Source organism: Lissotriton vulgaris, chromosome 8, assembly GCF_964263255.1.
Source record: "Lissotriton vulgaris chromosome 8, aLisVul1.2, whole genome shotgun sequence".
Classification (NCBI taxonomy): domain Eukaryota; kingdom Metazoa; phylum Chordata; class Amphibia; order Caudata; family Salamandridae; genus Lissotriton; species Lissotriton vulgaris.
The window spans coordinates 53,882,263-53,898,113 of record NC_141696.1 but is presented as its reverse complement, the minus strand read 5'-3'; the positions used below and the strand labels follow the sequence as shown (position 1 = coordinate 53,898,113).

General features: G+C 46.6%; 1 protein-coding gene across 1 annotated transcript; it reads right to left on the bottom strand.

Moving 5' to 3' along the window:
• Positions 1 to 949: 949 nt before the first annotated feature.
• LOC147693367 (uncharacterized) lies at positions 950 to 5,270 on the bottom strand. The gene has a single exon (XM_086933687.1). It carries the CDS (start codon positions 4,655 to 4,657, stop codon positions 3,341 to 3,343), a length of 1,317 nt encoding a protein of 438 aa, XP_086789813.1. The 5' UTR covers positions 4,658 to 5,270; the 3' UTR covers positions 950 to 3,340.
• Positions 5,271 to 15,851: the final 10,581 nt, after the last annotated feature.

Genomic DNA, 15,851 nt, shown 5'->3' with positions numbered 1-15,851 from the left:
TTTTATGGTGTCTTTTTAAGAACCGAATAAAGATTATAAATTGACTACACTAATGGTCATTATATCGTAATCACAGGAAAGGAATAGCGTGCAGTGTTTGTAAGTATATAGTTATAATAACTACTCAAGATGATTATATGAATCACAAGGCATCGTCTTAAATAATAACATTAGACATTGCCCACAGGTGCAATACACCCAGGGATTCTGTTTCTACTGAGGAGCCATGATGGAACCCTAATCCTAATCCATCGTCTTTACTGAAATTTCTTAGTAAATGCAACTAAGGGTAAGGTATTTCGATATCAGATTCCCTTGTAAGAATTCAGTTGGAAGGGTGACCCAGTAATTAGGATTTATATAGCTGGTCCCCTAAACACAAAAAAGTACTGAACTGTCATGGTCTTTGTTGCTTTGTCACATTGTAAATTAGTTAGAGTATGCATTGAACCAAAACAATTAGATGATGTCCGCACACATAATGTTTCGCGTTTAATTGTATTTATTATTTATTTTTAGATAATTTGGTCTGGTTTTAAAAGAAAAATATCTTGTTTTTAATCTGAGTCCTGAAGAAAGTGTTTAAGAAACAACAAGACACACCGAAACGCGTCGACATAAGGACAGAAAAAAATATGTATTGTTTTTAATATATTCAGATGTACTTTACACACTGTGGCAGAACATATCGCAATTTAGAATTGTATATAAACTGGCGTGGCTTTGTCAAACAATTTTTGAAAGGGATAGCAGGAGAATTTGAAAATATATCCCAAAAGTGACAAAAAGTTTTTAAATCATTTGCAAACCAGTGTGTACAAGAAGATGTAATTAATGTGTTGTTATATGTATTGTTTATTGATCTGCAATTTATGACCTTAAATTGTAATGTGTATAATAAAATGACAAAAACACAAGGTTTCTTTACGTTATGTGATGATGTTTATTAACTAACTGTATTCTTTTGGTTCAGTGCAAGCTAATGGTGACATTATTATAGGAAATATATAACGACACAGAAGGGAATTCACCTTGGTTTAGCAATCAAAAAGGTCTGTGCAAATTTCTGGTCAAAATCAGCAAAGTAGGTGCACTCTGGAACCGAAGGCATGTTACAGGTTACTTCAGTTATGCAAAAAATCCCTGCCCTTATAGCCTTCGCAGCCAGGCGGGTGGATGTTGTCAGCTAACAAGGGTACTACTGTCCCAATTTCTAACCCAAGAATCCTGGCCGGCTTGGTACTCCCATACAGGCAGGGGCTGGCAGGTTGGGAGGTGGGAATCTCAGTGTCTCAAGCGTTACATCCGCCTGTGAAGCCTTCCAGGGCTGAGTGCAATTGTGGAGCACTATGTGTTAATATGTGTGCAGCTCGGCTTCTGAGCAAACTAAGTGCAATCTTGTGCAGCTCCATCTGCTGAGATGTGCGCATGGTGATTTCTGAGCAAACTATGTCCAATTCGGCAGAGCACCATGTGCTAATATGTGTGCAGTGTGAATTCTGATCAAACTATGGGCAATCTTGTGTAGTAGTGATAGAATTGTGTTTTGCAACCCTGTGTTTCTTTATTTTGCCAGGATCAAAGGTTTGGGTGAGTGGCCATTCTCACATTGCGAGAGTTGCGCTATAGGCCGAAAGGAGGAATTGGATGCATGGGTTTTCCTTCACTGAGATAGTCAGGTTGGGGTTCCCAGGAATGTGTTGGCACAGCTTGCTGAAGAAGCGGTAGGCGGATCCCCTCCCAACATTTTGGTCATACACCTGGGAGGCAATGACTTGACTTTCTTGGGTAGGAAGGTCCGGCTGCAAGCGATGAAATCCACATGCATAAGTTGAGCACCCAATTAGGCGAATGTGAATTATGGTGGTCTGAGATTACGCCACATTTAGTTTGGCATGGGGCCAGGTCTGGTGAGGCCGTGGGAATCTCTTAAAGAACAGTAAACAGCATCATGCACAAATTCACAGAACAGACGGGTTTTGGATTTATCAGACACGGTCTCTTGCATGCCAGGTCACAGGATGTTTTGATGAGGACGGGGTTCATTTGTCTAGAGTGGGCTTGGACCTGTACCTGTTGGACCTGGGAGATGCCGTAAAATCAGTTGGGTGTAAGTAAGAATGCTCAGTAGGAATGCCTACCTTGGTGGGGAGGCCCAGGATGTGACGGGCCACACCCAGAGCCATGGGGGAGTTACAGGGCAATACAGAGGCTGGATGATACATAGGGGTACCCTCTTCAGGATCACATCAAGGGTGCAAATGCAAAACAACCCCAGGAAGTCCTAACGGCAGGACCCTGGAGGAACGATGGAGCCCGGTTAGTCCTGGATGGAGCCCCGTTAGTCCTGCGGGCGGTTGTAAATCTGAGCAACAGGGGGCTTGCCTTGATACGCTCCACCCCCTTCAAGGGACGTGAGTAAATGGGTGGACTGGTGGTCCACATGATGTAAGGGGTAATCCCCCAAAATGGTGAGCACCGATTGGTTAGGGCCAAGGTGCAATTTGGCTCATCAGGTGGGCAGGGCAACTTAAGGGTGTCACTGCTGCCTGCCCTTGGATCGCCCGTAAGTTGACCCACCACATTGGTAAATTTATTATGCAAATAAACCGGCAGCAATGTTTTCTCCAACGAACAATGTGCCTAGTGTGTTCTTTATTATGAGATTGCTGTGATTACAGATACCGTAAGCCAGGCACCACTGCCTGACCCAGACATGGTCTCTCTGAGCCCAAGGGCCACTTTAGCATCCTGCAACAATGACATGCTCAGGGTGCAACAGCTGAACTAGAATATTCCACATAACGACTGGACTTTTCTGCAAGACTCAGTTAAAAAGATGTAAATACCTGGATAAGTCCTTTATGCCAACTATGTATGCACCGTTTCAGTATGCATCACATCGGAGAAGTAGGTTTTCTGAGAGTTTCAGGTTAAACTTTAGAAAAACATAAAAAGCTGAATGTATTTCACGGCAGCACGGTGGTGCTGGTAGCTTTATTGGGCGGGTATGGCTTGCGCGTCTTATCCAGTAAAAAAAAGCTGATTAAGCTTTGAATATTAAAAGTAATATATTTTTTGCAGTTTTATGTAGCGCTGACTTCACTCGGAGAGATTGCAGCGCTTCACAGGAACACCAGTGAGAAGATGAAAACCGAAACCCAGTCCAGGAGGGGGGCGGGGGAGTGACTCTAAGAACAGTCCGTTCCTGTGAGTTGGAGGAGAGCGCGGCCTTCAGTGGAGGAGGAGGAGGGGTGAAAGGAGGGCGAAGAGGCGGCTGTGCGGGGGGCAGTGCAGGGGCTGTGTTTGATTATTGATGCAAAGTGAATGAAAACGGGAATTACTGCCCTGCAGACGAGGCTTTAACTCTCTCTTCTTGAATGATATATTCCGCCTCCTCTTTGGTTACATATTTGTACAAGGGGTGTCTCAGGATGCGGCTGCTGTCCCCCCACAGACTCTTTGCCGTCTCACAGGCCTCCACGCGGCCCAGGATGGGGCCCCTTCCCAGGCTCAGGGTGCGACCCCCGGGCAGGTAGAAGGCGAAGACCACGTTGTTCCACCTGGAGGGCTCGTACGTCTGCCGTGACTGCGAGTCCAGCGGATACTTATCCAGGCTGCCCGTGGAGGGGTCGATGTACCAGGTGTAGAGGTCTGTGGTGGACTCGGGCTCCCACAGCAAGTTTCCTCTCCGGGAGCGGAGCCACACGGAATCCAGCAGGGGCAGGTGTTCGAAACCTACCCAGGAGGGGCTGTGGATCAGCACCCAGTGCACCACCTCCAGTTTGTAGGCCTCGGTGCCCAGGACCCTCAGTGCCGGCTCCTGCCCCCCACAGTGCTGCTCCATGTAGCTCCCCAGCAGATCCTCGAGGCGCTGCGTGAACTGGAAGTTCCCGTAGCGGGAGTCGTCGCGCAGCGCCGGGGAGCTGGCCAGCATCTCCCGCACCTCAAGCTCGTCTGAGGAGAGTTCCCAGTGGCGGGTGCTTGTGCCCCAGCAGCGCTGCATGAAGTCCTCCAAGCGCTTGTTCTTGAATCTCTCCACCTCTGTGCGCGGGATGTGCGGGGACCAGCAGGAGACGCTCAGGGTTACGGGCTTCTCCTTCAGGATGAAGGTCCTGTCCGAGCCGCGGATAGCGCCTTCATTCAAAATGCTATAGAAATAGTCTAGTGTGGTGACATGTTTCAGCGAGGTGACGGGGAAGCGGGGGGCCTCCAGGCCCGAGCACACCTGCTGCATGTTGGGGTGCCCCTGCTGGGAGTTTTTGCTTCCTGCAGCTCCCCCTCCGCAGGGCAAGGTCTCTCCCAAAGCGCCCCGCACTTGATGATTTTTTAAAAACCCTCCCTCCCAGAAATGGGAGTCGCTTCTCTGTTTCCCGGGGTACAGGGGGTCGGAGTACTGGATACATTTCAATTTTTGGTTGTAGGTCTCGGCCTCAGCGCATTCTCTCACAATAAACATTCCTCGCACGGGTCCTTCGTCCGCCAGCCCGGCATCTTCTAAATCTAACCTCGACAATTGCGGGTACAGTCTTGCAACGCTTGCAATGGCATTGGGGCCCCGGTGTGCGGGGGGCCCACTGCTCCCCAGTTCTCGCTCTTTTTTGCCACCAAAACAAGAGGTGGTGGTCCCGGTTTCCTTGCTGGCCTTGGAGCCCATAGCAGGCGCTCTCCCCACTGCTTGTTTCGTAGTTCCCTTTCCTCTCCTCTGACACAGTGTCTCTCCTTCCCTCTTCCAGAGGCCTCTCCTTGTCTCCCGGCCTCTCTCCTCGTTTACTCAGCCGTTCCTCGTTCTCGTCCTCAACCCTCTGTTCTTCTCTTTCCTCCGCCCTCTGTTCTCCCGGAATCTCCTCTGTTCTCCCGGAGTCTCCCCGGAGTCTCCTCTGTTCTCCCGGAGTCTCCCCGGAGTCTTCTCCCGGAGTCTCTTCTGTTCTCCCGGAGTCTCCCCGGAGTCTCCTCTGTTCTCCTGGGGTCTCCCCGGAGTCTCCTCTGTTCTCCTGGGGTCTCCCCGGAGTCTCCTCTGTTCTCCTGGGGTCTCCCCGGAGTCTCCCCTGTTCTCCCGGAGTCTCCTCTGTTCTGAAGTCTCTTCTGTTCTCCCGGAGTCTCCCCTGTTCTGCCAGAGGCGCCTGTGTTCTCCCGGATTTTTCCTTGTTCTCCCGGCGTTTTCTCTGTTCTCCCGGAGTCTCCTCTGTTCTCCCGGAGTCTCCTCTGTTCTCCCTCAGGCGCCTCTGTTCTCCCTCTGTGCACTCCGTGTGCTGTCTGTGACCCTGTGGCTAGAGCCAGTCATGATTCTTGTGCCCGCCCCTCCCCTGACAGCCGGAGTTGGAGAGCAGAGCGGCCCCTCTACAGGAAGCACCGGGGCGGGGGTCACTCCCTCAACTGCGGGAGCTCTTTATTTACTTAGCCCTGTGGCTCCCAGACTGTGCGCCGCGGGGCCCCGGTTGCCGTTATCAGTAGCCAGGGGCGCCGCGCAGGATGAGAGAAAGATAGCTCTGGCCGCGATGTCAGAAGCGCAGAACGCCTCCCGCCAGAACACCAGAGGAATAGTGTGTTGAAGCCTTGGACCGAAAAAGTGCGTGAAGGAAAGACACTGAGGACACAGGAGAGTGAAAGGGGGAGATTGAGATGAGGGTAAAAAAAACGGAGGAAAGAGTCAACACAGGAGAGTGAAAGGGGGAGCTTGAAATGAGGGGGAAATGACAGAAAGTGGAAGAAAGACCCAGAAGGAGAGTGAAGGGGAGATAGAAGTGAGGAAAAAAAGGAGTGAAACAGGAGAGAAAAAGCGGAGCAAGAGAATCGAGACAGAGGTCCAGTGGACCACCAGGGATGAGGTGCAGGTGAAACCTGCAGGTGGAGGGAGCCGCCAACACCAACACTTAAGAGTGCAGCGGCTTGGGTGGGGAAAGGATTCACTTAATGGGGGATCTTGGAGGGAGAGCAATTTCACTGACAATGAGTCAGGAGTCATATCCCCACATCTGTAGATCCACGATGCCCCTCGGCTATTGCATTTATTTGTTACAACTAGCAGCCAGACTCACCTTTCATGTGTGAAAGTTTGAAAATGATTAGACCAGTGGGCTCTGTCAATATTTATCAGTCTTTCTCATGGTCCAGCAGGTAAAATTAAAATCCTGAATAAAACATAATGCCAGAAACTTGCTGCATTGAGGATAGACAAAACAAAAAGTATTGCTTTGACCACAAAATGCATGTATGAAGTACAGATTATTAATCTGTGTGCTGTGGAGAATTAAAATGATCCCTCCTGCATTCCAGTGCACAAACTCCATAATTAAAGGTGAAATGCCAATGGCATGAGGTGGGAGAGTGGGCTCTGGATGGGACACCATGTCAAGTCAACCCAACAAATACGTGAACCACCACAATATTTGAGTACATCCTGTATCTCGCCCTCCCTAATGTGCATCTATAAAAAATATTTTCTGTGTTTACTTTCAAAATGAATAAAGTGCTGAAGATGTGCACCCCAGGTCTTGCCAATATGCTACCAGGGCCGGACTGGCCATAGCGGGCACCGGGCGTTTCCCTGGTGGGCCGCTAGGGTGGGGGCCGATTTTGGACCCCTGGGGGGCCGTTTTTTTGTTACCGGGGGCCGGCAATATCGGCCCCCAGTAACAAAATCGGCCGAAACCGGCCCTCACACACTGCTTTGCTGCACTCCCTCACCCCAGGGGGGGCTGGCTGAGCAGTGTGCCAGGGCCAGTTTCTGCTCCCAGTCCGGCCCTGTATGCTACTCATCACCTTTAATTTAAAGAAAAGGTGGAAAATTATCTGTCCAGTGTTCCAAAATGTGCACTGTGATGCTCTTCGGGTACTACTTGATGTGCTTAAAACACCTCTGAGAATGACTAATGGTCTGCTGGTAGTTTGTGAACAGCTAGCTAGCATCTGCTATCCTTGTTATCCCTAATACCTTCATTTCATCCCAATTAATTTAAGGAAGCCAACAGGAAGTATTCCAGAGGTCTTGCTTACATCACCCCCATCCGCCCACCGGTAAAAAAAATGGTGGGGAGCCACGGCCAATTGCCAGTTAGGTCAAGGGAGCCACGGGTTAAAAAATTTTGGAACCTCTGCACTAGGGGGTCCTGCAGCTCTCCTGGCAGCAGCACGGGCCCCTCCCCCACCCTGCAGGCCGCAGAGGTGCCAATAAGGAAACAATGGGAGCTGGGCCAGGCAGACAAACTGCCTGACAGACTGAGTGACGGCCAGACAACAATGTGGGCCCGTTGTAAAACAGCCCAACCAAGCACTCGAGGTTAGATAAAAGTCCAGCCGTGTGGTTTTGTTGACTTCAGCAAGGGGCACGGCTTTGTGGCGCATTGTGTGCAGAGTGTTACCAGCGCAGGTACAATACCTCCCGGTTTGGTGTACTGGGGTTTATTTACAAGCCCCTTGCACCACTTTTGCGTCACTTTTCCCATGTTAAAAGTGACGCAAAAGTGGCGCAAGGCCACGTTTGCGTGGGGTGGGGAGAGGTGGGGTACATCACACCACTTGCATTTTAGCCAACACCCCCTTGCACAAAAGTGACCAGATTTCGAAAACCAACAACCGGGACATTTTGCAAACAGAGAAGTAGAACAACAATTTGCATCTAGTGAGGGAATTAGTGGCACCGCTCCCGACACGGAAAACGCAGACAATGAGGCACTGAGGGGAATTCAATGCAATATTTACACATCAGTGTGAAGTAAATTCATTTCTGCTAGAGCCAGTTAATCCTGCTCTCGAACACATGCGAACTTGTCTCAGTCAGTGTTCAGCGAAACTTAATCCAACCCAGGACATAGGCTACATTTAGTGAAATTTGCTTTAAATATATGAAATCGGGGACGCCTGATCACCCTCACTTGCATATTAGAAAAGCAAACCTACAGGTCCAAGAATCCAAAGTGCTGTTAGTAAAAAGGCTGGATTGGATGAAAGTGAATCTCATGACAATGAGTCCACTTGATAGTCGTTAATTCTTCTGTGTTCTGCCACGTCTGTGGTGGAAAGGCATGCCTTTATTCTCATGTTCCTCCACTTCCACTGTACAAAACAGCCATAGTACAACAGCGCAGTCTTTCCTCTTCCAGTCAGGCCTTTGCTAAGAGGCACCTTCTCTCGTGACCTCACAACTAGTGAACTGAAGGTAAGGTAATTGTTAATATTCTACCGTGAACTAATGAAGCCGGCCCTGGTGAAATACATTACTGGCATTTAAGTGGCACAATACAGTCAGGAAACATGCCTATTTTTCTTTTGGACTGCCCATTTCTGATGGCAATTAGAGCCTCGTTTTAGACGCTGTCTCAAATGTAGCACAGTTTTTTTGCTCCGGATGTACGCATATATTTTGCAATTGCAAAAAAAATAGGATTTGCATCCGTGATATAGGTTTTTGGTATGTGTCACACTCATTGTGCGCGTAGCGAAATCATTTTAGCCTCGCAAAATGGGTTTAGTGATCCATACGGAATTGCAGTTAGGAGGGGGTGTCAAAGGGGTGTGCCGACCTACATAAGGGTTGGTATGCTATGTATCAAAGGTCTGCAACTGAGGCAGTAACTCAGTCTCAAACAGGAAGGTGTCTCCATGGAATACATTCCCCTTTGTGAATGGTGTTGGCAGCCTTGCGAGGAGGCGAGGCAGGCAGCGGTCCAGTAGACCACTAGCTGATCACCTTAATCCATCCTCCATTGTTTTCCTAAACTGCATACTTTTGTGTTTTTTAAAGCTTAAAGTACCACCAGTACAGTTAAGTAAAATGGGCTGCTTTAAAAATAAAATAATGTAAAAAGTTTCCCGCATGATAATGCAAACAAACACAGGGGTGCTGGCCTGCTTTTTAGGTCTCGTCTACGCAGCGCGCATGCGCTGCATAGGAGACCTTTACCCGTCGTGCAGCTCTTTTTCAAAGCACATAGTCATGCTTGTGGCCACATACAGCTTGCGGGAGTGCGCAGCGGCGCGCCACAAGCACGAGTATGTGCTTTGAAAATGAGCAGAATGCGCGCGCTGTGCCAGCCGCTGCAAACTCTTCCCTGTTAATGTATGTTATGCTCATTTGTATTCATTAGGCGAACATACCACTCAGCTTCGTGGTGCTATAGAAACACAACACAGTAGAAAACTCATTAGTTCCACTCAAAACGTGGGTGTGATAAACTACAGAGATAGCTATCATCCACTATCAAGAAATTAAGACAAAATAATTCACTTAGGCGCAAGCTCAGAGACAGTCGTCATTAAAAATAAATGTGTGTCAAAACGTCTTATGATTATCTTAAAGAGTTTCCATGCCCCCTGCTTCACCATCAACTACCAGGGGTCCCCTCTCTGTTTCTACATCCTCGACCAGGGGTCACTGTTCCTCCTCCCTTCCCCTGGCCGTAACCTCTGCCAGGTAGTTCCTGCCAGTCCCAGCCCCTGCATCTCCAGCAGTGCCCCTCCCTTCCTTCCTGCGGGCTGGCACGGTTCCTTTCCAGACCATGCACCCCTCCCTCTCATAAACCTTTTCTTCCTACCCCTGCATCCCATTCCAAGGGGCACATCTATCCCAATGCTTGGGTGCCCACCCCTCCCCCGCCCCCTTCCCCCCTGCGTGCCTGTGCTCCTGCATGCCATACAGGAACAGAGGTGCCTTGCGGAAGGGATGCTTTGGCAGTGACGCCTGGGAGCCACTCGGCTCCTGTACGTCAGAATAGACCTCAGTGGCAGCGCTTCCCCCAAAAGGAAAACCGCAGCCGAAGCTGTTATTCACTCAGCCAAGAGGGGAAGCAGGTCTGAGCCAAGGCAAAAAATAAAGACCTCATACCCGTGGAATGTTTGAATCCAGTATCTCTCTGAAAAAAACCATTTAAGGCATGTATTCCAAGACATTGGGACCCCGGGAAATCAACTCATAGGTAGCATGTGCAGGTAAGCCCAGAAGGACCCTCAGACCTGTCCATGTGTATTCTAAACCGATAGAACGCCCGGGCCTCTAGTAACATGCAGAGCTCTTCTAAGGCACGGGCAAACAGGGCAACTGCCGAGGGCCCCGCCTTCCAAGGCCCCACCCTGGAGAAGGCCCCTCGCCCTCTTTTTGTCTATGTCTACAGCTGACTATGTGTCTACCAGTATCCCCCCACCTTTCTACCTCTTTCTCTATCTTACCTACCTCATTCTACCTCTTCTCGTTTTATCTCACTCTCTATTTACCTGTCTACATCTAACTAGGCGTGGGCGGAAAATCCGTTCCGCTCGCGGATTTTGCGGATTTTCGGGAAATCCGCAATCCGCGAGATTTGCGAATTTCCCGCAAAATCCGCAAATCCGCGAGCAGCGGATTTTGCTCGCACTGCTCGCACTGTTCGCGTGAGTTCGCGCCCCGCGAATAAGTGCAAAATTGCAGAAATACGATCTTGGCAAAACTGAAAGTAACTACTTACCAGGTTCAAAAGTTCAGGCACATCATTAGTAGCCATTTCCTGTAGTGCTTCCTGAGGGGCCCCTCCAGAGTTCAGTTGCCAGTTGAAACTATTATGTGACCCTGCTCTGAACCTCAGAATAGTTACACATATGCCACAAAGGTCCTGAATTACAGCTAAGGGAGACAAGCCGGAGCCAGGCTGGAAGTTAAAATCCATTAATCAGCCCCTAATTCATTATTGTCAGTTGGGGCAGGGCAGGTGTTGTAACTAATTTTGCAACAATGAAAGCACTTAGCAAGTGCAAAAGATCACTAATCAGGGCGCACTAAGGAAGCAGGTGCCAGCTAAAAAAATATTCTGTGACACATTAATCAGCCCCAAATTAATTCAGGTCACTTGAGGCAGGGAAGGTGTGCTTTGCTTTGCCGAAAATAATGTACACTGGACAACCAGAGGGTGTAGTGATGAAACAGAGGGTGGCATGGGTGGGCCAGAGGGTGGCATGAGTAGTCAGAGAGTGGCAGTGGTGACAGAGAGTGGCAGTGATGAAGAAGAGTGTCCCAAACAGGCTGGACACGTAGAAACAACAAGTTCGCAAAACTTGCGACCCGACAGGTAAGTTCGCAAATTGCGAAATTGTAAAAACCCTCGCGAACTGGCAGAAACACGGACGAACACAAAAAAAAAAAAAATCCGCAAATTCGCGGGAATTCGTGGATTTTGCGGATTGCGAATCCGCAAATCCGCAAAATTCGCGAACGCGAGATCCGCAAAATTCGCTCATGCTTACATCTAACTTACCTCTGCCCTCTTTCTACCTCACATCTCTTTCACTAGTGCGCCTATCTCTACCTCTCTATCTTAGTGCCTCTCATCTGGCACCAGTCTCTAAATCCTCGCCCATCTCCCAGCCTCACTTCTATCTACCCTTCCCTCCTAATACTTTGTTTACCGCTATCATTTATTTTCTGTCTCAGGTCACTCTATACTTTACCTCACCTCTGGGACCCCAGCCCTCTGTCTTTACCTCTCTCTATACCCACCTCTGGCTGCACCATAGCTCTCTATCACTACTCTTTCCATCACACCTCCCCGCAAAAAGCATTGGCATAGCCAATAGGTCTCGCCTCTGGGACCTTATAAATGTTTACCATGCAACAGTTGATGTTGTTGCACCAAGGATATTGTGCTGCATAACTAAAATACTTATAAGGTCCCAAAGGCGAGACCTATTGGCTATGCAATGCTTGTTTTTACGGTGGGGCCGCAATCTCAACCTCAGGCCTTTGCAAAGTCAGGACAGAAATCCCCACGGAGGAGGCAGAGGAAGAGGAAAACCAGGAGATATGGAAACATAAAATGGCAAAACGACCAATGCACAGAAGAAGAAATGAATGAGAGCAAAGTAACTAACATCATTAATTTGCCTGATATTGTATTAAATACTAAGGAACTTAATATTCTTGCACTAGGCTTATCTTATTGTGCGGCTACTCCTTTGGATTTTGTCCAAACTAGGATTGACTGCTTTAAATTTATTTGTAAGCTTAAATTGTAAGCTGGGAGGAGAATGTGGCCTAACGGCTAGGGCGGTCGACCTCGGCGCTGGGGAACCGGGTTTGAGTCTTGGCAGAGATGCTCGATTTAGGGCAAATTACATAGGACCAGATGTAGGTGGCTAAATACCGGTCGGTAACAGCGAAATTTTACAAATATCGGCGTTTCCGACCAGTATTTAGCCATGTTCGATATAGGTGACTTTAAACCTACATGCAAAATAGTGATTCCTTATTTTGCACTTGCATTTAAGGAATCAGAAATACCGATTCCTTAAATGCAATGTACATAGCACTGAAAACAGTGCACCTCAGCCATAAGGAATCACTATTTACCACCAACTTCAAGTTGGTGGTACATAGCGATTTCCTTACAAAAAGCACTTTTTTGCTCTTTTTAATGTGCCATGTGACACACATCCATGCCCTTAGGGCTTGCCTGTTGACCACATGTGCACACATGCACATTTCAGGGGTGCAACATGGTGTCCTTGGACACCCTGGCAGCCTTGAAATACCTCCCGCTATTCATGATACGGTAATACCGAATCGCTAATAGTGAATCTCTTCCCATTCATTCCAATAGGCCTCCTAGCCCATAGGAATGAATGGCTAGGTATTCCTTAATAACGAATAAGAATCACTGATTCGTTATTAAGGAATGTTAAGGAATCACTAATATTTTAGCGATTCCTACCTACATTCCATTTAGAGAATCCTTAATAGCGAATCGGTAATAATCGCTATTAAGGACTCGCTAAATGTAAGTTACCTACATCTGGCCCTTAATATCCCAGTGCCTAACAAAAATGAATGTGTCCGTCTGTAAGGTAGCTGGTGCTCATGTAAAGCGCTCTCATACCTTCGGGTCTAGTTTGCGCTATATAAAACTCCACACAAAAAAACATTGTGCAAATTCCACAAAAAAGACAGCTTGCCCCACAACAGGCGATGCCACACCAGAGGTATGAGTAACCTCCACATTTTGGACCTGAAACTTTTAAGGGATATGGATTAGATGTCCAAGGAAGATGCTGAAGTTGTCATGGAGGATAGGTTTATTGAAGAATAAGGTCTAGATGTTTTTGAAAGCCCTATGACACCGTTTAAGACTAAGTCTATTTTCTCTCTTGCTGCTCCATGAGATTCCATAGATAAGTTCTCTGAGTCGATTGTACAACATGTAAAATTACTACAATTTCAAGGAAGGAAGGGTCAGAGTAGCGAGTTACCCGGGTATTTCTAATATAAGTATAATCAATTAATTGACGAGGTTCACCAAAGAAATATGTAGTGGTACATCACATGGATAAAGGTGGCAAAATTGTCCTGTATCCGCTACACATGTACATGCAAGAAGCACTGGGTCAGTTGGGAGATACTCATTGCTACTGCAATGTTGACATGGGGAGTGGTCCAGGACATTAATAGTAGTTATCATGCATAGTTAGCTCAGCAGAGAAGAGTAGGGCTCATTATGCAAGTTGGATATTTATTTTTGGCGACAGATTCTCCAATTGTGACCATTCTATACCTCATACCAAAGGTTCATAAGAATTTGACCAAACTACCAGGCCGGCCACTTGTTTCAGCTATAGGTGGTTTGTTTGAAAGCACATCGAGTTAAATAGACTTTTTTCTTCAGGATAATGTCAAGAACTTGTCCTTGTATGTGCAGGATACCGTGATTTTTTAATGAAAGTTTACGGCATCAAATGGAAAGATGGCTATGTATTATTGATTATGGACGTATCGTCCTTGTACACAAGCATCTCCCATGATGATGGATAAGAGCTGTAGAATATTTTCTCAGCCGTAGGCCAATGGCATTGTATAAGCGTACTTCAGTGTTGCTTACAATGACTCGCTGGTGCTTGCACAACAATATATTTCTGTTTGGCAATGAGATCTGCAAGCACCTGAGGGGTGCAGACATGGGCACCTGCTTTGCTCTCAGTTATGCAAATCTGCATATGCCTGGTGGGAGGAGCAGGTGCTGGCCTAAGAGTTCACACAGGACAATGTGATTTTTTTGGTCAAGTTTTTTAGACGACTTGTTCGTCATGGCGGTGCACCGAAGCTACAGCACAGGAATTTGTAGACAAGATTAATATTACAACTTAAATATGCATTTTATATCACACATTAGCCAATAGGAAGTGCCATTTTTAGATTGTTCTTTATATATTGATCAAGTTACATACCTAAACTTAAGGGAAGTTGACTGTGAGCAATACGGTGTTGCATGTCTGTAGTTTTAATCCCGATAAACTAAAGTTCAGCATTCCATATGCTAAGAATTTCCACATAAACAGTAATTGTAGTAACAATGTGCAATTGAATCAGGTCCAACTTGAGCTAGCGAGTAGAGTCCATGCTCAAGGGTATAGTCAAAAGGTTTTAGAAGGGGTCAGAATAATAGCAAATTGCATGACTAGAACAACTGCTCTTTTCTGACAAGAACAGAGCAGCACAAAGTGAGAAAGAGACCCATCTGATTACAGGCTTCGGTACCAAACATCAGGAACTGAGGAAGAACTTTCAAAACCATTGGCACCTACTTCGAAGTGATCCCGTAATAGGACCAGACTTACAGGACAGGCCACCCATTGAATTTGGTGGAGCTAAATCCACGCGAGAACAGTTGACAGTGAGTAGTCGTGAAATACAAAGACAGGGGAGTTGGCTCGATGGGAGTGAGGGCTTTAAGAAATGCCCTAGATGTAAGACCTGTAACCATGGGGTCAATACCATGCAGGTTTACTCACAATTTTCTGATAAACCTCCAAATTTTAAGAAACAGTGGCATTGCAGGAGTGAATTTGCTGTTTACACCTTGAAATGTACATGTTTGAAGTTTTACATCGGCAGCACTATTCCTAAAGCACATCTTCGTATACTGCAACACATTACAGTTATCAGGTACAAAGATTAATCTTACCCTGTAGCACGCCACTTTGAAGAGGCACATGAAAGCAGGGTGGAGGATCTCTCTTACTTTGCTGTGGATTCAGTTCCCAGTAGGATCAGAGGTGGTAATTGACAAAGCTGTCTAAGACAGCTTGAATCCAGACACATTATCAGGCTCAATACGAAAAGCTCCAGTTGTTTTGAATATAGAAGAAGATTTATTTGTACATCTATAAAGGATTTCATGATTGAATTGTAGTATGAATGAATTCAGCTTAGCCCATGTAGGAATGTTGCATGTGTATATAGTCTCTGAATGAAATGACTTTATCACAAAGATAACTTGAGCACTTTAAATGGTTGTTTTTTCGAGAAAGTGAGTACATTTTGAACTTTCAGTGTTTCTGGGTCGAGCTTTGTTATCTTCAGCTCCCATGAGTTGTGCATTAGGGGGTGGAGCAAGCCCCTGTGGGGTTCAGCATGAGTTGTACAGGGAAGCCATGAGTGTGAACATTGTGTCCTTACCCACTTGGGCTGAATCCTAGGTAATAAGATGAGGATGGAGCTATGAGGTCACCCCCATCTTTTCTGTTTTTTTCTTAATTCTTAAATTGAACATTTTTGATTTTTGATATGACTAGAATTTGGATGTTTACATGGCTTTTATGCACTGAGCTGTTTTGCACATAAAACCATGCATTTAGAACTTGATAGGACTTTTGGCAATAGCCTAAAAACATTTGGTAGACTTTGCTCTTTAAGTTAGATTGTTTTGTAATAATTGTTGCTAGTTATTGAGGTTTTTATTATGATTTTTAATTATCATAAAATTTAAATGTATGTTTGCTCAATGAAGAATGAATTGTCAATAATATATATAATTTATCTTGTTTAGATGTGGGATTTGCAGGGATAGTCAATCCCAATGTTTTTTAGCAGTTTTATTTTTCTGCAAGTCACTTTA

Excerpts from the sequence above, each read along its gene's own strand:
- LOC147693367 (XM_086933687.1), bottom strand. The coding sequence starts at position 4,657 with ATGGGCTCCAAGGCCAGCAAGGAAACCGGGACCACCACCTCTTGTTTT.